The 23526-nt window shown below is 46.5% G+C and overlaps 1 protein-coding gene across 1 annotated transcript in view; it reads left to right on the top strand.

Annotated features, from left to right (window-relative positions):
• LOC113522151 (general transcription factor IIH subunit 1) overlaps positions 1 to 23173 on the top strand; it is a 36253-nt gene extending 13080 nt beyond the window's left edge. Inside the window, exons 6-11 of the mRNA XM_052901996.1 lie at positions 1649 to 1768; positions 2618 to 2866; positions 3710 to 3799; positions 8315 to 8432; positions 16385 to 16572; positions 17140 to 23173. Coding sequence (XP_052757956.1) covers positions 1649 to 1768; positions 2618 to 2866; positions 3710 to 3799; positions 8315 to 8432; positions 16385 to 16572; positions 17140 to 17262 — 888 coding nt within the window. The 3' untranslated portion in view covers positions 17263 to 23173. The remainder of the gene's footprint in view (positions 1 to 1648; positions 1769 to 2617; positions 2867 to 3709; positions 3800 to 8314; positions 8433 to 16384; positions 16573 to 17139) is intronic.
• Positions 23174 to 23526: the final 353 nt, after the last annotated feature.

Raw genomic sequence — 23526 nt, 5'->3', positions numbered from 1 at the left:
ATTTGATGTTAAAATTACATAATACATACCGTTTAAAAACATTAAAAATATTAAAATATTATTCTTTTAGACTTTTATGGTAGGATTTGTGACGAACGAAATGTTAAGTTCCATTTACTGGGCCGTATTAGGTATAAACGAAAACACGAAATTGAGTCCGAAACTTCGGAATTTCATTTCATGGTAGGCCCCCTGCTCATGTCTATAGGCGACGGTTACCACTTTCCACCAGGTGGGTCGTCAGCTTGTTTGCCATTTTAAGTTGGATAAAAAAAATTGCTAAATAGGCCATTCATTTTAAAATCTTACACGATATTAGTGCAGTACTCTCACACACGCTGAAATATCAGCTTTTCTAAAATGTGTAGAACAGTTTAAAGGTTACGTAAATAAATATTAGACCCGTGTGAAGCCGGGGCAAGGTGCTAGTACGTTATGAAATTGTAATTTATTTAATTTCAAAAGATGTTTGGTAGATCAATTGTGTCATATTATTTCACATCCGTATGAAAATATCATTTTGATACGAGGTCTGTCCGGAAAGTTCGTATAAAAGTGTTCTGGAATGTGAGAAAGAGGAGTGGGGAGGCCAGGTAAGCGCAGGACCCCTTCCTTATGTCCCTAACAATGCTTCAGTTCTGGTCTGACCGCCGTGCGGTGCGAACTGGCTTGTCACGCCATCTGTGAAGTTACCTCTTAACGAAACCCCGTCGGCATGGAGCCCGCTTCCGTTGAAGAAATTGAATTGATTCGAATTTGATGTCGAATTAAAATCCCAAAGCAAAGAGTGGAAGACATCCGGGGAACCACGAACAAAAAAATCAAGAAAATCCCGCTCAAATGTCAAGACAATGTTGATTGTTTTTTTCGATGTTCGGGGGATTGTCCATCAAGAATTCGTCCCTCCAGGCCAGACAGTTGATGGAAAATTCTACGTCGATGTGCTCAGACGCCTCAAAGCTCGTGTGGCACGAGTTCGTCCAGAATTGGCGCGAGAGGGGCGTTGGATTCTTCACCACGACAATGCCCCTGCCCACACCTCTCTTGTTGTCCGTGAGTTTTTGAGTAAAAATTCCATTACGGTGACCGAACACCCCCCTATTCGCCGGATTTGGCCCCGTGTGACTTCTTCTTGTTCCCAAAAACCAAATTGGTACTTCGGGGGCGGCATTTGGGGGACATAAATGAGATAAAAAAAGCTACGACGGGGCAGCTGAGAAACCTACAACCAGAGGACTTTCAAGGAGCCTTCTCACAGTGGAAACGGCGTTGGCACAAGTGCATTATGTCACAGGGGGAGTACTTTGAAGGGGATAAAATTGATTTACCTGAATAATTGTAAAATAAAATTTTTAAAAAACTTTTATACGTACTTTCCGGACAAACCTCGTATAATCTTTCCGATTTATATTTTTAATAATGAGTAAGGACTTATTAAGGGTGTAATTTTCGAGGGATGAAGGTAGAGAATTAATATTTAAATGGGGCAGATAAAAGAAACACTAGGTGTCATATCGTATAGGGAGGTCAAGGATATGGCCTGGGATAGAGCTGGCTGGAAAAAGATGCATGAATTAGTTGCACCGATAAGAGGAAACTCTTAAATGAAAGAGAGAGAAGGTGTTATTGGTGTGGGTGTGGTGTGCAGGTGGACCTGCCGCAGTTCAGCGAGGCCGGCGCCCTGGACGAGGAGGCGGAGCGTGAGCACGCCGCCTGCAGCTCCATACACCGCAACATGATCAAGCGGTTCAACCAACACTCCATCATGGTAAACGAACTAACCAATATAATTTTTATAGGGCAGGACAGTTTTTTTTGTATGCGATGAAAGTGGTATGGTAACCCCGTCTGCGCTATCGGTATACACTGGCGGGGTACCAGTGAGCGGTGATAGGTGAGGATGAAAAGGCAGGTCAGTTAGCCCATTGTGACGAATTCAATGATAAATTGGTCACGATATTTTCCAGAGGGAACCGTGTGGAGGTCGACCTGATAGGGTATATTGATAGTAATGAAGACTAACCTCCTCATTAGTAACAATCCCTTCCCCCCAGTTAGTGAAAGTAGGTAAGGATGAAGTCAAGTTAGTTTTTTTTTAATGGATGATAACGAAATGGTAACCCTACCATGCTAACGGTATATATTGGCGGAGCACTAGTGAGGGCTGATAAAGTATGAATAAAAAAGAAAGTCAGTTGGCCCACTATGATGAGTATTCGTCCAGGTGTCATCCATCATTATCACCTGGAAATTAGCATGATGGTTTCCAGAGAGGACCACATGGAGGTTTTTTTTTGATGGGTGAAAATGGTATGGTAACCCCGCCTGCGCTAGCGGGATACGCTGGCGGAGCACCAGTGAAGGGTGATAGATGAGAATGAAAACAGGCCAGTTAGCCCATCATGATGAATTCATCGGGAATTAACCATGATAGTTTCCAGGGGGAACCGCGAGGAGGTCGACATGGTTGGGTATATTGCTAGCAATGCGATTCTCAGTTTCCATTACGAACAATCCCTTTCCCCCCACCACATGAAGGTTGATCTGACACATATATTGCTAGCAATGGGACTGGTAGTTCGAATTACTAAAAATGATAAAATTGTTTTACTTCCAGGTGCTCAAAGCTAGTCATAAAACAAATTCTAGTAATATTAATAATAGCGGTAATAGTAATAAAACAAATAACAACAAAGTTGTTGAGAACGGAATGAAGGAGACGAACGGCGTGGCGGAGAAGCGGCCCGCGGAAGAGAACAGCACAGAGCCTCCCGATAGGAAAAGGAGGATATTAGAGAAGATACACTACGAGGACCTAGAAGACAGCAATACGAATGAAAGTGTACAGGAATTGAAATTATCAAAGGTAAGTTGTCTTATAGGCGACGGTTGCTATTTTCCATCAGGTAGGCCGTTAGCTTTTTTTGCCATTCTAAGTAGGATAACAAAGATCTAAATATATAGGGTGAAATTTAAATCATTAGCATATTCTTTTAACAGTATGTTCTATTAGTGATAATCTAAAATTTTATTAGGTATACGCTGGCGGGGCACCAGTGAGCGATGATAGGTGACGATGAAGCAGGTCGGTTGGTCCATCGTGATGATACTCAATAATAAATAATTGACGATGGTGTCCAGGTGGAACTGCTAGATCAGTGTTTCCCAACCTTTTTTGTGCCACGCCCAATTTGAATATTTCTAAGATTTTTATGCCCTCATACATAATCTTTTCCTACAAAGTTTACTTGACGACTCTAATCGCCCAGTTGATATATATTTTTTTAATGGATGATAATGGAATAGTAACCCCATCCGCGCTATCGGTATACACCGGCGGGGTACCAGTGAACGATGATAGGTGAGAATGAAGTAGGTCAGTTAGCCCATCGTGACGGATTCAACAAGAATTGTACACGATGGTTTCCAGGGGGAAGCACGTGGAGGTCGATCTAATAAGGTATACTGCTAGCAATGGCGCTGTCAAACTCCATTGCTAACAATCCTTTTCCCCCCCAGTTGATATATTGGTAACGTCAAACGAACTAAAATTATACCACACCGATATCTACTCGTAGCATTTAAATGGCTCGGAGCAAGAGGATTATAATCGCTTCGAGTCCATATTTTAGTTGCCCCCGCCCCCCCTCCCCCGCTACTATCAAGTTGCCCCCGCCCCCGCTGGTGCTGCAGCGCTGTCGTGCCGCAGGTGGAGCGCTACGTGCTGGGCGCGGCGGCGCCGGCGGCGGCGCCCGGCGGCCTCACGCCGCCCGTCTCCGCGCTAGCGTCCGTTTGTCAGGTTACATACCTAATATTATTATTTTCTCCCACTAATATACATTACAATAATTATCATTATAATGTTCTATTTTTGATTTTTGGTTAGTGCATTTGCAAATTTGTAGAGCTCACCAAATATATATATACAGGGTGGCCCAAAAGTCCTCAGAAAAGTAAAATTTGAATTAAACGAAAACGGCGCGCGTGAACGGTGCAGGGGAAGCGAGGGCAGTAACTTCGGTTTCTGGGAATTTAGTCGCGATGGAGCGTTTCACCGGAGCGGACCGTGCGTTTTGTGTGCGCGAGTTTTATCAAAACAACAATTCGGCAACCGTTGCGAGGCGTAAATTTCGAGAACACAAAGGTTTACACAACTTTGATGACACCCCAGCTCTCCAAACGATTAAGAATTCGGTTGCTAAGTTCGAGGAGACCGGTTCGACGTTAGATAAACCGCGGTTGGGTCGCCCAAGGACATCACGTACGGAACAAAACATCGACACAGTGGCACAATCTATTCGTGAAAATCCTACACAGTCAACTCGTAAGCGTTCCAGTGCATTAAACGTATCCAGGACATCGTTACAATGGATTTTGAAGAAAGATTTACTTATGCACCCTTACAAAATTCAGTTGGTGCAAGAATTAAAAGAAACTGATGCTATTCAGAGAGTGAATTATCCTAATGAAATGTTTAATCGGTTTACTTCGTTCAATAACATAATGTTCTCTGATGAGGCACACTTCCACATTAACGGACATGTTAGTAAACAAAATTGCCGCTATTGGAGCCCGATTAATCCAAAACTTAAACACCAGAAGCCCTTACATAGCCCTAAAGTTACAGTTTGGGCCGCTATGTCAGCCCATGGCATCATAGGGCCTTACTTTTTTGAGGACGGCAGAGGGCGTGTTGTTACTGTTACTTCGGAGCGATATATGGCCATGATCGAGGAGTTTTTCACACAAAAATTGCAAAACTTTCCAGACTTTAATGCCCGAACATGGTTTCAACAGGATGGAGCAACTTCCCACACCTCCAATACTGCTATGCCCGTTATCCGTCAACTTTTTCCAAACAAAGTTATCTCTAAGAGAGGAGACATTTCCTGGCCACCACGTAGCCCGGATCTGACTCCAATGGATTTTTTTTGTGGGGCTACCTTAAGGCTAAAGTGTACGACTCTAACCCGCGGTCAATTAATGACCTAAAAGAAAACATCCGCAGAGAAATGGCAAGCATTTCAGCAGTGACGTGCCGCGCAGTCATCGACAATTTCAGAAGGCGTTTGCAAGAGTGCCGTGACTGTAACGGATTACATTTGGACGACGTTATTTACAAAAAATAATTCCCGTTTTTCTAGCTATATTTACAAATAAAAATATTATTCATAGTGTAATTAGTTTTAATTTAATTATTTTTTTTTCATTACTATGGACTTATGGGCCACCCTGTATTACTATTACATTTATATTACTATAAGAATAATAATATTTTGTCGGTGAACGGTCCTTATCTCAACCAGTCTGGAACAACATCTCAGACGGTTGGACTTCCGAGACGGCTCACTCCCGGGAAAGATGCAGAAAGCGGTGCTCCTACATTTTTCCCTGAACCCCGGCCGACTGTGCTTCTGCCGGAGGTTACTTGCCATCTTCCCTCCTTAAGAGGGGTGATGAGAATTTTTGTGAAATTTAAAAAATAATAATAATAATAAAAGAAGACGTGGTTGCCGCAATCCGTCGGGCTCCGAACTGGATAAGTCCGGGAATCGACAAATTGCAGCACTACTGGTTAAAGGCGTTCTCGGCCAGTGACCTTAGCCGTGCAATTCCAGAGTGCCCTCGAAAACAGGGCGCTCCCAAACTTCCTTACAACCGGGATCACTCATTTAGCTCCTAAGACGGACGATACCGCGGATCCATCTAAATATCGCCCCATCACTTGTCTTACAACAATATATAAGACGTTAACATCCGTTCTGAGCGCTAAGATCTCTCGTCATGTGTACGAGAACAAGATCCTATCTAGCGCTCAGAACGGATGCAGGGGCGGTAGTCGCGGATCGAAGGTGCTGCTCCTCATTGATGCTGTCGCTGGCCACGTGGTCAAGCGGAACCGTCGGAATTTCTCCGCCGTCTGGATAGATTATAAAAAGGCTTTCGATTCCGTGCCCCATTCATGGCTTCGGAGAATACTCGAGCTGTATAAGATCGATGATACAGTTCGTGTGTTCCTGGAGGTATGCATGGGGCAGTGGACGACGATGCTGACTATCCAGGGCGAGTGATTGACGGATACCGCAGACCGGATTGAGATCAAGAGGGGAATACTAGAGGGAGACTTTGTACAAAAGTCGGTTGCTTGGGTATCTCTGTTCCATTCGTGTTTCTACCGTGAAGCAGTTGTGTTTGCATGGCTGTGTTTCGGTTTGAAGGGTGGGATATGGTGTGAATTTACAGGGTACAGAGGAATAACACCTGAGTCCTCAGGAATGGTAACGCATGGGTGGTATCATGGGCGAAACAGTATACTCTGTTATGTCCATGCTACTGCTCATGTCTATAGGCGACGGTTACCACTTTACATCAGGTGGGCCGTCAGCTTGTTTGCCATTCTAAGTTGTATAAAAAAAAAAGAATATTCCAGGGCGATTGTTTGAGTCCACTTTGGTTTTGCCTGTCCCTGAATCCACTCAGTACTTTACTGGAGAATTTGGGGACTGGATTTCAGTATCGGAGAGGAGGTACACGAGTGTTTCACCTTCTGTACATGGATGACTTGAAACTACTAGCTCCGAGCGTCGAACGCCTGACGGAGCTGCTAAATATCGTAAACGATTATAGCAGCTCTGTTAGGATGGCGCTTGGAATAGACAAGTGCGCGGTTCTCCATGTGCAGAGGGGAAGGGTCACTCAAACTGAAGGGATCGTTACAGATCCCTCTAATATCAAAACCCTCTCCGAGGCTGAAACATACCGGTATCTGGGTATGTCACAAAACATCGATGTGAGGGAGGCGGATATGAAACAGTCAGTCCGCGAGGAGTTTTTTGCGCGCCTTACAAGAATACTGAAAAGTTGCTTGTCGGGCGCCAATAAAGTTCGAGCTTATAACGGCTGGGTCATACCCGTACTCCTTTACACTTTTGGCGTGCTCAGATGATCTCAAACCGATCTCGAAGCCCTGGATTGGAAAGTCCGCACAACTATGACCCTCCATAGAATGGATCACCCGAAATCGTCAGTCATGAGGCTGTATATCCTGCGGAAGGCTGGTCGAGGCTTGTTAAGCGTTAAGACCATGCACAACCGCGAGATCGACAGCCAAAGGACATATTTTCTACAAAAAAGAGACGAGGGTAGCATAGAGAGGTCATAGAATGTGACAAAGGATTCACCCCTCTTTCTCTGGCTAAAGAGGACTGGCAAAAACCCGAAGTCCTGGGTACCTCTCAGCGGGAGGCCGTATGGAAAGAGAAGGAGTTGCATGGAAGGTTCTTCAAAGCCCTTCACGGGCCGTATGTCAACACGAAGACCTCCGTGCACTGGCTACAGTTCGGTGCTCTCTTCGGAGAGAGCGAGGGTTTTGTCTGTGCAATACAGGATCAGGTGGTTAGGACGAACAATTACCGAAAGCACATTCTGAAGGATGGCACTGAGGACTTCTGTCGGGCATGTCGCCATCCCGGAGAGTCATTCAGACATGTGCTTTCGGGTTGTTCAGCTCTTGCCAACACTGAGTTCTTGCACAAACACAACCAGGTAGCCAAAATACTCCATCAAGAGCTAGCTCTGAAGTAAGGCCTCGCGAATGAGAGGTTGCCGTACTATAAGTACGAGCCCCTGCCGGTCCTCGAAAGCGACAGCGTCAGGCTCTACTGGGACCGATCCATCATTACGGACAGGACCGTTCTTACGAACAAACCTGATATCCTGGTGATGGATCGGGCACTTTTGAGGGTGTTTTTGGTGGATGTCACCATACCGCATGACGAGAACCTCGTGAAAGCCGAAACTGAGAAAAAGAGAAAATATTTCGACCTGGCTCACGAGGTGACCGAAATGTGGGGGTTGGCGTCCACCGAAATTATTCCAATTGTTTTGTCGGTGAACGGTCTTATCCCAACCAGTTTGGAACAACATCTCAGACGGTTGGGATTCCGAGGCGGCTCACTCCCGGGAAAGATGCAGAAAGCGGGGCTCTTAGATTCTGCCCGCATCGTGCGCCGGTTTCTCTCCCTGGGGCCCTGAACCCGGCCGACTGTGCTTCTGTCGGGGGTTACTTGCCATCTCCTCTCCTTAAGAGGGGTGATGAGAATTTAGGTGAAATTAAAATAATAATCTTTATTTGCTTAAACACGGTATAAAATTTAATATTTTTTATACAAACGATATTTAGTACACTTAATTGTCGTTTGCATAGAGGGCTGGTGTAATGAGTAAATTTGATGCAAATGATGTTTGTCAGATGTAGTTACCGCTTCCGACAGTCGTCCAATAGTTGGCGTTGTGTTGTTGCATGCGGCGGCAGGCGTGGGCGGGCGGCGCGCGGCCGCTGCGCGCGAGCGCGGGCGCCGCGGTGGGCGCGCTCGGCGAGCTCAGCCCCGGCGGCGCGCTCATGCGCCTGCACAGCGCCGCCTGCATGCACCGTCCGTACCGCACGCCGCACACTACACGCAGCACACAGCACACAGCACACAGCACACAACACACGCCGCACGCCGCGGTGGGCGCGCTCGGCGAGCTCAGCCCCGGCGGCGCGCTCATGCGCCTGCACAGCGCCGCCTGCATGCACCGTCCGTACCGCACGCCGCACACTACACGCAGCACACAGCACACAGCACACAGCACACAGCACACAACACACGCCGCACGCCGCGGTGGGCGCGCTCGGCGAGCTCAGCCCCGGCGGCGCGCTCATGCGCCTGCACAGCGCCGCCTGCATGCACCGTCCGTCCCGCACGCCGCACACTACACGCAGCACACAGCACACAGCACACAGCACACAACACAACACACGCCGCACGCCGCGGTCGCGTACCGCACGCCGCACAGCGCCGCCTGCATGCACCGTCCGTACCGCACGCCGCACACTACACGCAGCACACAGCACACAGCACACAGCACACACACGCACACAACACACGCCGCACGCCGCGGTGTCCGGCGCGCTCGGCGCACACAGCTCACAGCACACAGCACGGCGGCGCGCTCATGCGCCTGCACAGCGCCGCCTGCATGCACCGTCCGTACCGCACGCCGCACACTACACGCAGCACACAGCACACAGCACACAGCACACAACACACGAGCCGGCAAGCCGCGGTGGGCGCGCTCGGCGAGCTCAGCCCCGGCGGCGCGCTCATGCGCCTGCACAGCGCCGCCTGCATGCACCGTCCGTACCGCACGCCGCACACTACACGCAGCACACAGCACACAGCACACAGCACACAGCACACAACACACGCCGCACGCCGCGGTGGGCGCGCTCGGCGAGCTCAGCCCCGGCGGCGCGCTCATGCGCCTGCACAGCGCCGCCTGCATGCACCGTCCGTACCGCACGCCGCACACTACACGCAGCACACAGCACACAGCACACAGCACACAGCACACAACACACGCCGCACGCCGCGGTGGGCGCGCTCGGCGAGCTCAGCCCCGGCGGCGCGCTCATGCGCCTGCACAGCGCCGCCTGCATGCACCGTCCGTACCGCACGCCGCACACTACACGCAGCACACAGCACACAGCACACAGCACACAGCACACAACACACGCCGCACGCCGCGGTGGGCGCGCTCGGCGACACAGCTCAGCCCCACACAACACACGGCGGCGCGCTCATGCGCCTGCACAGCGCCGCCTGCATGCACCGTCCGTACCGCACGCCGCACACTACACGCAGCACACAGCACACAGCACACAGCACACAGCACACAACACACGCCGCACGCCGCGGTGGGCGCGCTCGGCGAGCTCAGCCCCGGCGGCGCGCTCATGCGCCTGCACAGCGCCGCCTGCATGCACCGTCCGTACCGCACGCCGCACACTACACGCAGCACACAGCACACAGCACACAGCACACAGCACACAACACACTACACGCCACACAGCACACAGCACACAGCACGCCGCACGCCGCGGTGGGCGCGCTCGGCGAGCTCGCGCTCGGCGAGCCCCGGCGGCGCGCTCATGCGCCTGCACAGCGCCGCCTGCATGCACCGTCCGTACCGCACGCCGCACACTACACGCAGCACACAGCACACAGCACACAGCACACAACACACGCCGCACGCCGCGGTGGGCGCGCTCGGCGAGCTCAGCCCCGGCGGCGCGCTCATGCGCCTGCACAGCGCCGCCTGCATGCACCGTCCGTACCGCACGCCGCACACTACACGCAGCACACAGCACACAGCACACAGCACACAACACACGCCGCACGCCGCGGTGGGCGCGCTCGGCGACAGCACACAGCACACAGCACACAGCACACAGCACACAGCACACAACACACGCCGCACGCCGCGGTGGGCGCGCTCGGCGAGCTCAGCCCCGGCGGCGCGCTCATGCGCCTGCACAGCGCCGCCTGCATGCACCGTCCGTACCGCACGCCGCACACTACACGCAGCACACAGCACACAGCACACAGCACACAACACACGCCGCACGCCGCGGTGGGCGCGCTCGGCGAGCTCAGCCCCGGCGGCGCGCTCATGCGCCTGCACAGCGCCGCCTGCATGCACCGTCCGTACCGCACGCCGCACACTACACGCAGCACACAGCACACAGCACACAGCACACAACACACGCCGCACGCCGCGGTGGGCGCGCTCGGCGAGCTCAGCCCCGGCGGCGCGCTCATGCGCCTGCACAGCGCCGCCTGCATGCACCGTCCGTACCGCACGCCGCACACTACACGCAGCACACAGCACACAGCACACAGCACACAACACACGCCGCACGCCGCGGTGGGCGCGCTCGGCGAGCTCAGCCCCGGCGGCGCGCTCATGCGCCTGCACAGCGCCGCCTGCATGCACCGTCCGTACCGCACGCCGCACACTACACGCAGCACACAGCACACAGCACACAGCACACAGCACACAGCACACAGCACACAGCACACAACACACGCCGCACGCCGCGGTGGGCGCGCTCGGCGAGCTCAGCCCCGGCGGCGCGCTCATGCGCCTGCACAGCGCCGCCTGCATGCACCGTCCGTACCGCACGCCGCACACTACACGCAGCACACAGCACACAGCACACAGCACACAGCACACAACACACGCCGCACGCCGCGGTGGGCGCGCTCGGCGAGCTCAGCCCCGGCGGCGCGCTCATGCGCCTGCACAGCGCCGCCTGCATGCACCGTCCGTACCGCACGCCGCACACTACACGCAGCACACAGCACACAGCACACAGCACACAACACACGCCGCACGCCGCGGTGGGCGCGCTCGGCGAGCTCAGCCCCGGCGGCGCGCTCATGCGCCTGCACAGCGCCGCCTGCATGCACCGTCCGTACCGCACGCCGCACACTACACGCAGCACACAGCACACAGCACACAGCACACAGCACACAACACACGCCGCACGCCGCGGTGGGCGCGCTCGGCGAGCTCAGCCCCGGCGGCGCGCTCATGCGCCTGCACAGCGCCGCCTGCATGCACCGTCCGTACCGCACGCCGCACACTACACGCAGCACACACCACACAGCACACAGCACACAGCACACAACACACGCCGCACGCCGCGGTGGGCGCGCTCGGCGAGCTCAGCCCCGGCGGCGCGCTCATGCGCCTGCACAGCGCCGCCTGCATGCACCGTCCGTACCGCACGCCGCACACTACACGCAGCACACAGCACACAGCACACAGCACACAACACACGCACACAACACACGCCGCACGCCGCGGTACACGCAGCACACAGCACACAGCAGCACACAGCACACAACACACGCCGCACGCCGCGGTGGGCGCGCTCGGCGAGCTCAGCCCCGGCGGCGCGCTCATGCGCCTGCACAGCGCCGCCTGCATGCACCGTCCGTACCGCACGCCGCACACTACACGCAGCACACAGCACACAGCACACAGCACACAGCACACAACACACGCCGCACGCCGCGGTGGGCGCGCTCGGCGAGCTCAGCCCCGGCGGCGCGCTCATGCGCCTGCACAGCGCCGCCTGCATGCACCGTCCGTACCGCACGCCGCACACTACACGCAGCACACAGCACACAGCACACAGCACACAGCACACAACACACGCCGCACGCCGCGGTGGGCGCGCTCGGCGAGCTCAGCCCCGGCGGCGCGCTCATGCGCCTGCACAGCGCCGCCTGCATGCACCGTCCGTACCGCACGCCGCACACTACACGCAGCACACAGCACACAGCACACAGCACACAGCACACAACACACGCCGCACGCCGCGGTGGGCGCGCTCGGCGAGCTCAGCCCCGGCGGCGCGCTCAGCCCCGGCGGCGCGCTCGCGCAGCACACAGCACACAGCACACAGCACACAGCACACAACACACGCCGCACGCCGCGGTGCGCCTGCACAGCGCCGCCTGCATGCACCGTCCGTACCGCACGCCGCACACTACACGCAGCACACAGCACACAGCACACAGCACACAGCACACAACACACGCCGCACGCCGCGGTGGGCGCGCTCGGCGAGCTCAGCCCCGGCGGCGCGCTCATGCGCCTGCACAGCGCCGCCTGCATGCGTACCGTCCGCACCGCACGCAGCACACAGCACACTACACGCAGCACACAGCACACAGCACACAGCACACAACACAGCACACAGCACACAACACACGGCGCACGCCGCGGTGGGCGCGCTCGGCGAGCTCACAGCCCCGGCGGCGCGCTCATGCACACAGCCTGCACAGCGCCGCCTGCATGCACCGTCCGTACCGCACGCCGCACACTACACGCAGCACACAGCACACAGCACACAGCACACAGCACACAACACACGCCGCACGCCGCGGTGGGCGCGCTCGGCGAGCTCAGCCCCGGCGGCGCGCTCATGCGCCTGCACAGCGCCGCCTGCATGCACCGTCCGTACCGCACGCCGCACACTACACGCAGCACACAGCACACAGCACACAGCACACAGCACACAACACACGCCGCACGCCGCGGTGGGCGCACACAGCGGCGCACGCTCGCGCTCGGCGAGCTCCCGGCGGCGCGCTCATGCGCCTGCACAGCGCCGCCTGCATGCACCGTCCGTACCGCACGCCGCACACTACACGCAGCACACAGCACACAGCACACAGCACACAGCACACAACACACGCCGCACGCCGCGGTGGGCGCGCTCGGCGAGCTCAGCCCCGGCGGCGCGCTCATGCGCCTGCACAGCGCCGCCTGCATGCACCGTCCGTACCGCACGCCGCACACTACACGCAGCACACAGCACACAGCACACAGCACACAGCACACAACACACGCCGCACGCCGCGGTGGGCGCGCTCGGCGCGAGCTCAGCCCCGGCGGCGCGCTCATGCGCCTGCACAGCGCCGCCTGCATGCACCGTCCGTACCGCACGCCGCACACTACACGCAGCACACAGCACACAGCACACAGCACACAGCACACAACACACTACACACGCCGCACGCCGCGGTGGGCGCGCTCGGCGAGCTCAGCCCCGGCGGCGCGCTCATGCGCCTGCACAGCGCCGCCTGCATGCACCGTCCGTACCGCACGCCGCACACTACACGCAGCACACAGCACACAGCACACAGCACACAGCACACAACACACGCCGCACGCCGCGGTGGGCGCGCTCGGCGAGCTCAGCCCCGGCGGCGCGCTCATGCGCCTGCACAGCGCCGCCTGCATGCACCGTCCGTACCGCACGCCGCACACTACACGCAGCACACAGCACACAGCACACCGACCATCCCTGCTCCTCGCCACTGTTCATTGCTATCTCCTACCCGAAAGGGATTGTTAGTAATGGAGACTGAGAATCCCATTGCTAGCAATATACCCACCCAAGTCCACCTCCTCGCGATTCCACCTGATCCACCTGAACCACCTATTATGGTTAATTCATCATGATGGATGACACACCCGAATAGATACACCGTCAAAGTGGATGCGCCAATTGACTCGTCCGATCATTATCTTATCTAGGCTGATGTCCCCAACACCCGACCTGATCCACCCCGTCCTATTGGACGACGTCGCGTGTGGCATTATAAGTCAGCAGACTGGAATGGATTGCGACAATTTTATGCATCGTACCCGTGGAAGTAGCTCTGTTTTGCATCACATGATCCTAACGACTGCGCAATTCCCGTTAGCGAGGCTATCATTGAAGACATGAAGCTGTTTATCCCTAACCCGCTAGTGGCAATGGGATCGAAGAAGCGTCCGTGGTTTAAACGGTCTTGTAAGAAAGCCAGTTTTTTTCAGCAAGCTGCATATAGGGCTTGGACTACGGCTCGCACTAACTCTGATCCTGGAATCACTGATGCAAAGCGAAAATTAAATGCTGCTTCGAGGTACAATAAGAGAGTAATCGCTAGAACCAAATTTGAATTTGTGGGCGGAATTGGTAGGCGACTATCAAGCCTTCCTTCTGGTAACCGTGCTTTCTGGTCGCTTGCTAGAGCTGCCCAAGGAAACTTTTATCAGTCGTCTTTTCCACCACTTCGGAAACCGAATGGTAACTTGGTCTACAGTGCTAAGGAGAAAGCCGACATATTTGGCATTCTCTTTGCCTCTAACTCGACTATGGACGAAGGTAATTCTGTACCACCTACCATCTTGTGTTGCGGAAGCTCTAATGCCGGAAATTACTATAACACAATGGAAAGTCCGGTGGGAGTTACTATCCTTAGATGTTCATAAGTCGAGTGGGCATTTGACCGGGTCTGGCATCAGGTTCTTTTATCGAAATTGCATTACTATGAACTTCCCGACAGCCTCTGTAAATGGGTCGCCAGTTTTTTGTCCGGCAGACGCATAAAAACTGTTGTAGATGGTTGCTGCTCCGATAGCATGGATATTAATCCTGGCGTCCCGCAGGGCTCTGTGCTGTCCCCAACGCTGTTTCTGCTGCATATTAATGATATGTTAACCTTCGGTAGCATTCATTGTTATGCGGATGACAGCACCGGGGATGCCCTTTATACGAGTTGTACTAATGTTACTCGTTCCATCGTGGAGAACAATCGTGAACAGCTTGTGTCTGAAATTGAGAGAACATTAACTGGAGTCTCTGATTGGGGACGACAAAACTTGGTCCAATTTAACCCCTCTAAGACACAAGCTTGCGCGTTCACCGCTAAGAAAACCCCATTTGCTGTGGCCCCACAGTTCCAAGACACGTCTCTTAGCATCTCTAAAAGCATTGGGATCCTTGGTGTCGACATCTCTAGTGACGTACAGTTCCGTGGCTACCTCGAAGATAAGGTGAAGCTGGCATCCAAAAAACTCGGTGTGCTTAATAGAGCGAAGCATTACTTCACACCGGATCAGCGATTAATGCTTTATAAATCGCAAATCCGGCCCCATATGGAGTATTGCTGTCACTTATGGGCGGGAGCACCTAGATACCAGCTTGAACCCTTTGACTCAATACAGCGACGAGTTATGAGAATTGTCGATGATCCCAGGCTTGCAAGCGGTATCGAACCCTTAAGTCTTAGGAGAGATTTTGCCTCACTCTGCGTGTTCTACCGCTTATACAACGGATTGTGCTCAGAGGAATTATTCAATATGATGCCTACGGCCACTTTCTATCATCGTACGGCTCGCCATCGACAGGGAGTTCACCCTCATACCTTACAGCCTAAATGGTCGCGTACAACGCAATTTCAGAGATGTTTTCTCTCACGAACACTCAGGTTGTGGAATGAGTTCCCTGCCGAGGTTTTCCCAAGAGACTACAGCATGAGGTTCTTCAAAAGGGGGGTAAAGAGGTTTTTTCAGGGTCGGCAACACGTGCGTAATATCTCTGGTATTGCAGTCGTTCATAGGCTACGGTAACAACTTACCATCAGATGGGTTGTATGCTTGTTTGCCACCTCAGTGGTATAAAAAAAAATGATGGGCTAACTGGCCTGTTTTCATTCTCATCTATCACCATTGGTGCTTCGCCAGCGTATCCCGTTAGCGCAGGCGCGATTACCATACCATTTTCACCCATAAAAAAAAATACCCTCCCTACTACCCACTGCCCCTTAACTCCTGCCCACTATTACTACATAAATACTTGCACTTTCACTACACAGAGTACACTCGTCGCTTACAATAAATCAACAGTATTTTACACCATTTTTACATTTTAACCATTATATTAAAATGATTAACACCTTTTAAAAAACTTGTTCCAATAAAAATGAAATACAACATTTTATCTTAAAAAAAAAAAAAACTTTAAAATCACCACTCATAATTATTTACACATTAATACTAACTCGTTATCTGCACACGCATTTAATATTATTTTTCTTTTTTTTTTGAATCTCAAATTCTATTAAATAAACAAAAAAATACATTAGCTTCACTACCAAAACACTATTTTAAAGACATACCAACAATTTTAAACTCACCATGTATTTTCCGACCACAGAACTAATCCCGGCGGACGTGAAGAACGAGCTGCAGCGACTATATCTGTCGGCGGGGGAGCTGTTGCGTGAATTGTGGCGCAGCCTGCCGCAGCCCACGACCGCGCCCGAGGAAGAAGGTGCAGCACGCGCCGCCAAGTTCTACGACGCGCTGCTGCGGTTCAGAAACGTCAAGTTACGACCTTTCGAGGTAACTCCACCAGATATGTTGAATGAAATTTACTTTCAAAACTCATCACTAACACTGTTCCCTGTTATTATCAATCCTCCTATACATTTCAAGTTTCTATCAAGCGACTATGCTTGTTATTATATGTATTTTTTTTACTAAATTAGGTATTATTTTGTACAAGTCCATATCACTGGTTATATGATTAGAGTTATTTTGTTTAATAATAATACTAATGGTAGCGGAATTAAACAAAATAATTTGAATTTACTAATCATTATTACCGATTAGATATGTGAAATATAATATTAATTCTTTAGGATAGCATAGGAATATACTGTATTCTGGGATATTTAAGGTGCTGATCATGTCTATTCTATAGTGAGTTACTATTATTTCCCATACTTATTTATTTTATCTATGTTTATAATCACATATTGAAATATTTGTGTTTTTTAATAAGTCATATTTCAAGTGTACTCTTTTCAGTAAAACTTTAAAAAAAATGTAAACACGTTTATTTCAATAAAGATGATTTATATTACACCACTCCCTGATTGAATGCTCTATACAATGAATACTTTCCAGGAGAAAATGTTGCGGGACCTGACACCGTTAGCCACGTCTTTGACGCGTCACCTAAATCAGATGATCGACACCGCGTGCGCCAAGTACGCGTTGTGGCAGCAGAGGCGCGCTACGCTGCGGTAGTACTGCGATACGCTGCCGTAGTACTTCAATGCGCTGCGGCACTATTACGATACGCTGCATCGGTACTACGATACGCTGAGGTAACACTGCGATATGCTGTATTATATATTAAGATACACTGTGGTAACACTACGATATGCTGTATTAATATTACGACGCTGCGGTAATACTACGATACGCTGCGGCAGTACTACGATACGCTGCGGCAGTACTACGATACGTTGCGGCAGTACTACAATACGCTGCAACGGTATTCTGTCTTGTTGCACTAACTTGCTGTAATATACGATAAATTGCGGCATTTCAAATATACATTGTAGGAGTACTTGACACGCTTCGACAGTATGATATACCTTGCGATTGTACTCTAATAGGCTGTGATAGTACCAGCATTAATTGTGATAGTACTCCAACCAGGCGTGTCTACTTGCCGTAGTACTACCAGAGAATTGTTTATTGCCGTAAATTGACTGTTATAACGGAATAAAATTTCGTGCCATCTTAAAACCAGATGAGATTCAAATAGTGCTACAAATTATAATAGTTATCTCAGAAACCCGTAATCGCTACAAGCCACTTTTGTTTGAGCTTATATTTCTATGTGCTAATAAAGTTTTGGTATAAATACGAAAAGATGGCGCTTAATTGCTTTTTTTGTCGTTCCTATCAATGTTTATGTTTTGAATATGTTATAATTTTAATTAATCAATAATTTTAATTGAACTAGGTTATAGAAGAGCGTTTGTCGCTTATCGTGCGTCACTGAATAAATATATATTTGATATAAAATTACTTCACAAATTTTTATCTCAAATCTCTTTTTCATTTTAGCGCCATCTATCGTTGTCTTCTATTAGTACTAAGTAGCGATGCTGACGGAAAATGTTATACCTCCAAGTTCCAATTTCAAAATTTGAGAGTTTGTTTATACGAGATGGCTCATCTATTGTTAAATTGTGGCATATGTGTCATGTTTTATTGGTGTAAACAGGTTTTATATTTATGATGGTAAATATATATAGTCTTTAATACTAAAAAGGCACAAATATTAATATAAAATTCTTTGTTAGTATTACGATATGATATTTTGATACACCTCAATAGTACTGTGACATGGTGTAGGTAGTACTCTGTTCTCGCTACGGTAGTTGATCGATACAAGGTTGTATGGGGCCATACGGGGCAACTGGTATCTTTAGAGCGATTTTGTAAAACGGTCTGTCATTTTAAAACTATATTTTCCTAATAGAATACTCGTTATCATATGTCTTTGTTCCGAATCATACATAAGTGTTGTATTGTTTGACATATTAGTTAAAAGTAACCAGAATTGCTGAGTATTGTACAGTAAAAAATAACAGAACCGCGCTCAGCTACCAATTAAACTCGTTTAAGTTCAAAAGATAATTTTATCTATTGATTATTTGTGTCTTATTATTTTAATCGAATTAAAAGAAACTAAAAAAATTATATCAATGAAGCAATAAAAAAAAAAGTAAATTTTCCCGCCAAATAGTTCTTTTTAGTTCTCATTAATAATAATAAAAAAAAAACAATAGCGTTTGACATGAAGTTTGGAAATTCTGTAGGGTAATTTAATTTGATGGTTCCTAGGATTCCTAGCCAAAGTCCAAATAAGAATGGATTTAGGTGTTAGGCTGACCATGCCTTAGTCTCACTAAAGTGTCGCTATACAAGGAAATTGCTTATGGTAAAATTCTCGGAAGTATATAACGCATTATAACTTCACAAAGGGAACTGCACATATGTAGGCTTTATTACCATTGTAAATTATAAAACAAAATGGTAAATAAACGTGGCCTATATACATTGAGCGCTTATATACTGCATCTGTATATAAGTTATATAGAATTATTTTATATAAGTTATATATAACACTATCGATTGAGGACGATTTTAATTTTTTTTTTTATAAATTAATGTTATTTGCGTATAGAACTAAACCGCAGTTTCACATCCAAAGAGCCGCAGGTTGCCGACCCCTGATGGAGTCACGAGTAAGATCTAAAAAGCAATCCTTAAATACACATACATAAGTGCTCGAAAGTGCATTTCCCATGGGAAACAATGTAAATAAAAAAAAAAAAATGTATTATAACAACGCATCTGTGAATGAATATCATATAATTGTATGTATTATATTAAGGTAATGTTTAAATGTTGATTGCATTTTGTGAACCAAATCGAAATAGATGGGGCGGTTACTCACTAATTTTATAGTTTTACGTATATAATAACATAATGATGTACATGGATCAAACACGTCTAGATGGAGTGACGAGTGTAAAAAAAAAAACGTCTTTTTTTAATGTGATTTTAAAGTATGATGAACAAGCATGCGGGTCACCTGGTGGTAAGTGATCATTAGCCCATAGATGCTTACAACATAGCAGATATATAGGTGTCATCGTTGTGCGTTTTTGATCTTTTAGAATTTTAAAAAATAATCTTAATACCATTTTTTAAATATGGCCGACATTTCTAACTGTTTCAATATTAAACCTCTTGTCAGCGTGTACTAAAGTAGAATCAGTTTATTTGAGATATCGTATCACCGATGAAATCGCAGTATCTCCGAGTCGATGGAGCCATAATGTAAAAAAAATTAAAAAATAACAAACATCTACAAGTACAAGTGTTTTTTATTCTTCCGTTCTGTTCGATAAGACAACGTAATAATTATAATAGGTTTTAGTTTTATATATATATATATATATATATATATATATATATATATATATATATATATATATATATATATATATATATATATACACACAACAGATATATGAAAATTGATAATGTGCGCCATTAAAAAAAACAGGTTGTTCCAAACATTCGTCACTCTATCTAGATGATATCGCATCTACTAACTACTTGTTAAGTAACACATTTTTCATAGTCAGGGGATTTTTAGAAATAATACTAATTTAATTTGACAAGACCATCTCCCGTTTTTGATATGAATTTTAAGTTTAACATTCATTCTATATCCACATATTGGGTAGAGGCAGAATTTTAAACGCCTATTTTTTAATATATATATATTACATATTTCACGCGATTTTATAATTCAACTCATGCTTATACGAGACTTGAACTTCCATCTCGTTTCAAAATTAATAATTATAGTAAACTTAATTTAATATAGAGTATTTGTTTTAAATAAACAAAATAAATTTTTTCTACATTTTATATATTTGATATGTTTAAAATAATTGGCATATTTTTTATCATTTAACAATTAATCTTTTACTGTATCTGTTTATTTTATATTAATATGCCAAGTACATATAAAAAATATATAATCAATAGTAGTTTAATAGTAGGTGTGGGTAATATATAGTACTAATATTTATATATTGAAGATATAATATCTATAATCTAACTATGTATCTATTTAAGAGCTGCGCTCTTGTCGGTGGAGCTCTTGCCACTCACTACGATTTTCAGCATGTCTCTTCACCTCTTGATACGACACGACACCAACTCCTTCCTTGATCTGCCTGATGTTACTGTCTCGGTCTCCCTCTCCCCCTCCTTCCTTCTATCTTACCTTCTATAATAATGTTCATAAGTTCGTCGTGTCGTATCAAGTGTCCCAGCAATATATCTACAATATATAGTACTGATACCTATATATTGAAGATTAAATATCTACAATATATACGGGCTCAATAACGAATATGTTATGTCTGATATCCATTATATAATATCGAAATTAAGAAGCCGATCGACGTTTTTTCCGCCATCAATGTCCGGAGAAACTCAATACATAGATATCGGGTCAGTATCCATTACCCACACCTATTTAATAGTCTTGTCGAATTAATTTAATTTATTGATTACGAAAGTATCAGAGCAAATTTAATGAAAATACTAACAAAAAAAAAATTTTTTTTTTCTACAGCAGTTTTAAAATCAATTACAATATAGTACCTACTATATCAGTCATTAATAGCTGTATGTTTATTTATGTTAAACCCACTTTGTATTTAATAAATAACAAACAGACTGAAACAATAGTGTAAATATTTATTTATATGATATAGTAATCTCCGAAACTGAGTAAATATCCGAATTTGAGATTATATCAACTGCCTACACGCGATGTTAGTGTTTAATAACAATAATGTAACATTATGTAAATAGTAACGTGATATTGTAACTATATGTTAATAGTATTCCTTGTTTCGTGGTTGCGTTCATTATGTTTTTTTTTTTATTAATTTGTGTTGTTATTGATTATCTATTAGGCATATCAGTATATGTGTGGATTGATTTTAATCGATTTTTATATTAAATGTAACATTTAGGTGAATGTTACAATAATTATAAAAATAGTTTTCTCATCAAAAAGATCACAAATGAAATTCTCGTCGTCGAATGTTAATGATGTTATTTGTAAATTTATTATAAGGTTTGTAAAAAGAATATAAATATCAATATAACGGTCGGAGTTGTAACAAGTTAAAATCCGTTGATGAGTCTATGATGAAAGTGAACAATTTTCCCCCATGGACATTGGTCGGAATATATCTATAAAAAATTGTAGTTATGTTGTAAAAATTATTTCCATATTTAGACCCACGCTCCTTGTGACACGTTCAGTTCCACTAAGATATTTCGGCTCGATAAACTCTCTCCGTTATTTATATGAAAGTGTATGGAGTCTGAATTAATGATATTTTATCATAAGTACCTAATAGTCATATCGCAATTTGATAAATACAAGATGTAACAACACTGATACAGCAAGGATGTAATTGTGTTCGTTCCTTATTTAATTAATGAAGTGGCGACAATAATCGCATTAGTTTTGTAAGTGTAAAAATCCAAAATTTCTCGTGTTACCACGTCGGCTAAACTTAGGTTTATAAATACGTTTAGTACCTATTGAAAAAAAAAATTTTTTTTTCATTCGTTAGCAATTTGATTTATTGGATATAAATGTATGAATAGTTTGAAACGGTTGAAGCAATAATAACTTTGTTGAGTTTTATTTTTAGGATCGTATTCTGAATAATGTAACATCGAGTGCAGATTTGTTATATACGTCATTACAATTCAAATGTCTCGTATGTTGCAATTATGTTCCCGATAATTGTTATTCTCAATAGGGATGGGTAATATACGTCAATACCTATATATTTTAGTTACAATATCTATATATGGGCCTAACATATATTAAAATGAAATGTTTTTTAAACAATATTTAATGTCGAAATGGAGAATCCGATCGAAATTAATATAGATATCCGACTTGTATAGGGGATATTGGAATGGGTAATGACTTTCCACCATCGATGCCCAAATAAACCCAATATATATATATATATATATATATATATATATATATATATATATATATATGTAGTGGTACCAATATTACCCATGCCTAATTCTCAAGATCTCTAATATTTTTGTAATGTCAATTGTAGTGCGATTAAGGGACATATTACGCTATGAAATATATAGGATCATGTATAGATGAAACCAATGATGTACGCTTAAGTATAATTATTTTCAGTAAAGTTTCACAATACATATATATGTAGCTTGGGAGAAATCCAGTAAAGTCACGTTTCCACTTTGTATTTGTAAAGTGTTCCGATATATTTGACAGTGTAATAAGTCTCTGTAACGAATGTTTTTATGCATCGTGTAATTATTATATTTATTATTAAATTGTACATTTCATTTGATGTATGCAACCATCTTTTTTTTTTTTTTTAATTCTATGTTTAAATGGAATGTTACAATATGTAGAAAAATTACATGATGCTATAATTTAAGTTTATTAAAGAAAAAAAAGCGGATTGGTAAATTGATTTGTTTTATTTTATGTACCTAATTAATATGTGCGCAATAAAACATTTTTTTAAATGAATGATTGCCATTTTTATTTCTGTCGTACTTCTGTTTGGGTAATGGAGTACAGTCATTGGATTTTTTGTTTTTTGCCTATTTACATTTTGCCCTGTAATACTTGATACTTATTGGACATCTACCAAAGTATATCCCGCCCTCTATCCAGAGTTTGTTAAAAACAATGTAAAATAATAAATTCACATATGAATATGTAATTTCAAAATTTCAATAACTGATCTACCTAAACAAAATTAATACCAGATATTAACTGAAGATAACAACAGTATAGGGGGAGGAGAAGGAATCGTTAATAATGGGGGTCTAACAGTCTCTCCGCTAGCAAGGTTCTCCCTAGGAACCATCGTGGTTAAT

This window comes from Galleria mellonella, unplaced genomic scaffold (assembly GCF_026898425.1).
Source record: "Galleria mellonella isolate WM207_F2 unplaced genomic scaffold, CSIRO_AGI_GalMel_v1 utg855, whole genome shotgun sequence".
Lineage (NCBI taxonomy): Eukaryota > Metazoa > Arthropoda > Insecta > Lepidoptera > Pyralidae > Galleria > Galleria mellonella.
Note: the sequence above shows the minus strand (reverse complement) of the source record. Positions and strands in the feature narration are given on the sequence as shown.